Raw genomic sequence first — 2,561 nt, forward strand, 5'->3', positions numbered from 1 at the left:
AGCTCTCTCAGCCCGTGATTGATTGTCTCCCCCATCCTCGTGGTTCATCTGGTTATTGGAGGCGGGACACAGCATGTTGTCCAGCGGCATTGAAGCCCTGGGCATGGACTGTGAATAGGCATGCTCTTGAGAGGCCATATCTATGGAAGTCGTTGATCCTCTTCGCGGGGGATCACTATCTCGGATCTGGTGGATGCTGCTGGAGAACCTTGGAGCTGAAGGCACTGACGTCGTATAAGCCGACTGTCGTATCGAAGCACGTGGCCTACGCAGAAAGTCAGCACGGGAGAGGATAGAGAACACGGAATTGCTTACGCTGACCCAAACGCGCAATCACGGTCGAGATTTTTACACACTGTACACTTAGGAAATTTAGAGTCACACTTCATCTTCTTCTCCCGGCAATGGTCGCACGACAGCGAGGCCGCGCGCTTTTTCTGTTTGCCACCTTGAGCGGAGCCTTACGTGGAGTTGGTGCCATTGCCATCCGAGTTCTTGGAACAAATGGCACCGTCCTCATTGCTGTGGTAGCTACCTGGGCCGTCGATGATTTCTTCGTCCACAGACGCCCGACCAGATGCGTGACCAACTATTGCATTTGTTCCACGAGAACCAGGTGGGGCCGATTGGATTTCTGAACGACCCGTGGCTGGGTAGGACCAAGAGTGACAATTCATGGTATCAGACTGGACATGTGAGGAACGGGAAGTGGCGAAGGCAGGTGTGGACGTATGCACATCGGACGTTATCAAGGTGTTTGGTCGAGGGGCATGTTTGCCCACCGAAATACTGCTTAGCAATGCTTGTTCCCCTTCTCACCTCTTCCCGACGGGACTGGCCAAATTGATTAGGATTGTGGGCTCTGGCTAGGAGTGAACTGAAGGATGGTAGACTTTGTTGTTGTGAAAGGGAGCCTCCCGTCGGCGGCTGGGCCATTGGGCGCGGCAGCCGTCCCGACGAGTCCGGTAGGGGTTGACGGCGTGGTGCGTTCAGTTCAGTATCGTGCCACTCTTGCATTCGGGATTCTAGAGGTAGCACAACGCCCGTTGCCATTTACCCGCCTTTCGGTTACTATGAGCGGTTTCGTTAACCAGGAACGGCCCCTACGCCCGGGCACGCCAGTCTCCCTGACTTGGCCGAGGGCGGTCCGTCGAGCAGTGAATCTTCCGAGTCTGGCTTGGGAGACGGCGAGATACCCTTGGGAGAAGTGCTGATGGGAATAGTCTTTATTGTCCTTCAAAACCTCGACGGCAGTACTAGAAAGTGGTCCTCGTAAGCTGGATGTTTGCCAGATGTGCTGTTGTCCTTCAGCGCCGAGCACCAATAAATTCTCAAGACATGCCTTATGGCAAGAAGGCCACTAAAACGGTCGCCGCGAGTTACACAGAAGGCGATAGATGGGAATGAAGGGCAGTTGGCCATTGATGCAGATATTGTACCACCCCAACGGCGCTGGCCTGTACCATATGCTGCAGGTGATGTCTCGTATCCCGACGGGTTTACGCAGTAACTGTGCGCTGGTGAAGCGATAATGGAATGTCAGCGTGTTTTATTGCGAAGAGTAAGCTAGTAGAAAACCGAAACCCGAATGAAAGAAAGCCGTTGACAGGTTGAAGATAGCCTGGTGTACAAGGGACCCGTTGAGTGTGGGTACGAAACTTAGGGGCCTTCAGTACATTCAAGAACTTTTTTGTTGGCCCTTAGAGCAGAGAGAAGAAGCCTGAAGAGTACACACATGTAAAGTCAGCGAGAAACCCTGTCGCGTGCGGTGTACTGTAACTAGTTGCCAACTATTTACGCACCCACAACCACCACCAACCAACCACTTTTCTGCTTTAATTACTCTATCAAAATGGTCGCAAATCGTCCAGTAACACCTAGAGATGAAGGAGAGGCCTCGGGGAACGCTCAGAACCCATCACCAGTTAAAGAAAAGGTGCGGACGTTGACGCAATTCTGGCGGCAAAAGGACCTCGGTGTTAGCCAACAGGATATCTTCAAGTTCTGCCACGTTCCTCCACGCACTGGATATCGCTATATTGCAGATGGTATATTAGAGATCTCGCCTATTGTGAGAAGTCATCACAACCTAATTACATTTCCCAGCGGCAGCCGTCTTCTACATCTTATTGCCATTCCATCAATATTTCATTTCTCAGGAATACATAAACTTAATTGTACTTCTGTAATGACGCCTCTAAATAGACCTAGTTTATCTTCGCTGTTAAAGTGAGTTGCTTGAACACCTTTGGGAGTGTTAAGAGAAAAGTCATTCTTCGTGATAGATCCATAAACCTGTTCTGTGAAACTAAGCTGCAGCCAACTTTTGTGGAGTGATTTAAAACATCGAGGGTTGAGAAGGACTTTATCCGGCAGGGAGGATTGACGTTGAAGGACCGTAAGGGCCGCCTGCCGGACGTGCCAGTCTTTATGGTCAAGTCGTGCAGCCACCTTCTCGACACTCTGGGAAGACAACGAGGATTGACCTTGAAGGACCGTAAGGGCTGCCTGCCGGACATACCGGTTTTTATGGCCAAGTTGTGCAGCCACCCTCTCGACAC

General features: G+C 51.2%; 2 protein-coding genes across 2 annotated transcripts; one reads left to right on the forward strand and one right to left on the reverse strand.

The window, feature by feature from the left end:
* Positions 1-1,852: 1,852 nt before the first annotated feature.
* Positions 1,853-2,189, forward strand: PV07_12821 (uncharacterized protein; the record flags this gene model as incomplete). The annotated part of the gene is made up of 2 exons (XM_016400389.1): positions 1,853-2,048; positions 2,107-2,189. 2 exons carry the CDS (start codon positions 1,853-1,855, stop codon positions 2,187-2,189), a joined length of 279 nt encoding a protein of 92 aa, XP_016241964.1.
* On the reverse strand, positions 2,007-2,466 carry PV07_12822 (uncharacterized protein; the record flags this gene model as incomplete). The annotated part of the gene is made up of 1 exon (XM_016400390.1): positions 2,007-2,466. A coding segment is annotated over one exon (318 nt), but the record flags the coding sequence as incomplete, so codon positions are not given.
* Positions 2,467-2,561: the final 95 nt, after the last annotated feature.

The sequence above is a fragment of the Cladophialophora immunda genome, assembly GCF_000835495.1.
Source record: "Cladophialophora immunda strain CBS 83496 unplaced genomic scaffold supercont1.180, whole genome shotgun sequence".
NCBI lineage: Eukaryota > Fungi > Ascomycota > Eurotiomycetes > Chaetothyriales > Herpotrichiellaceae > Cladophialophora > Cladophialophora immunda.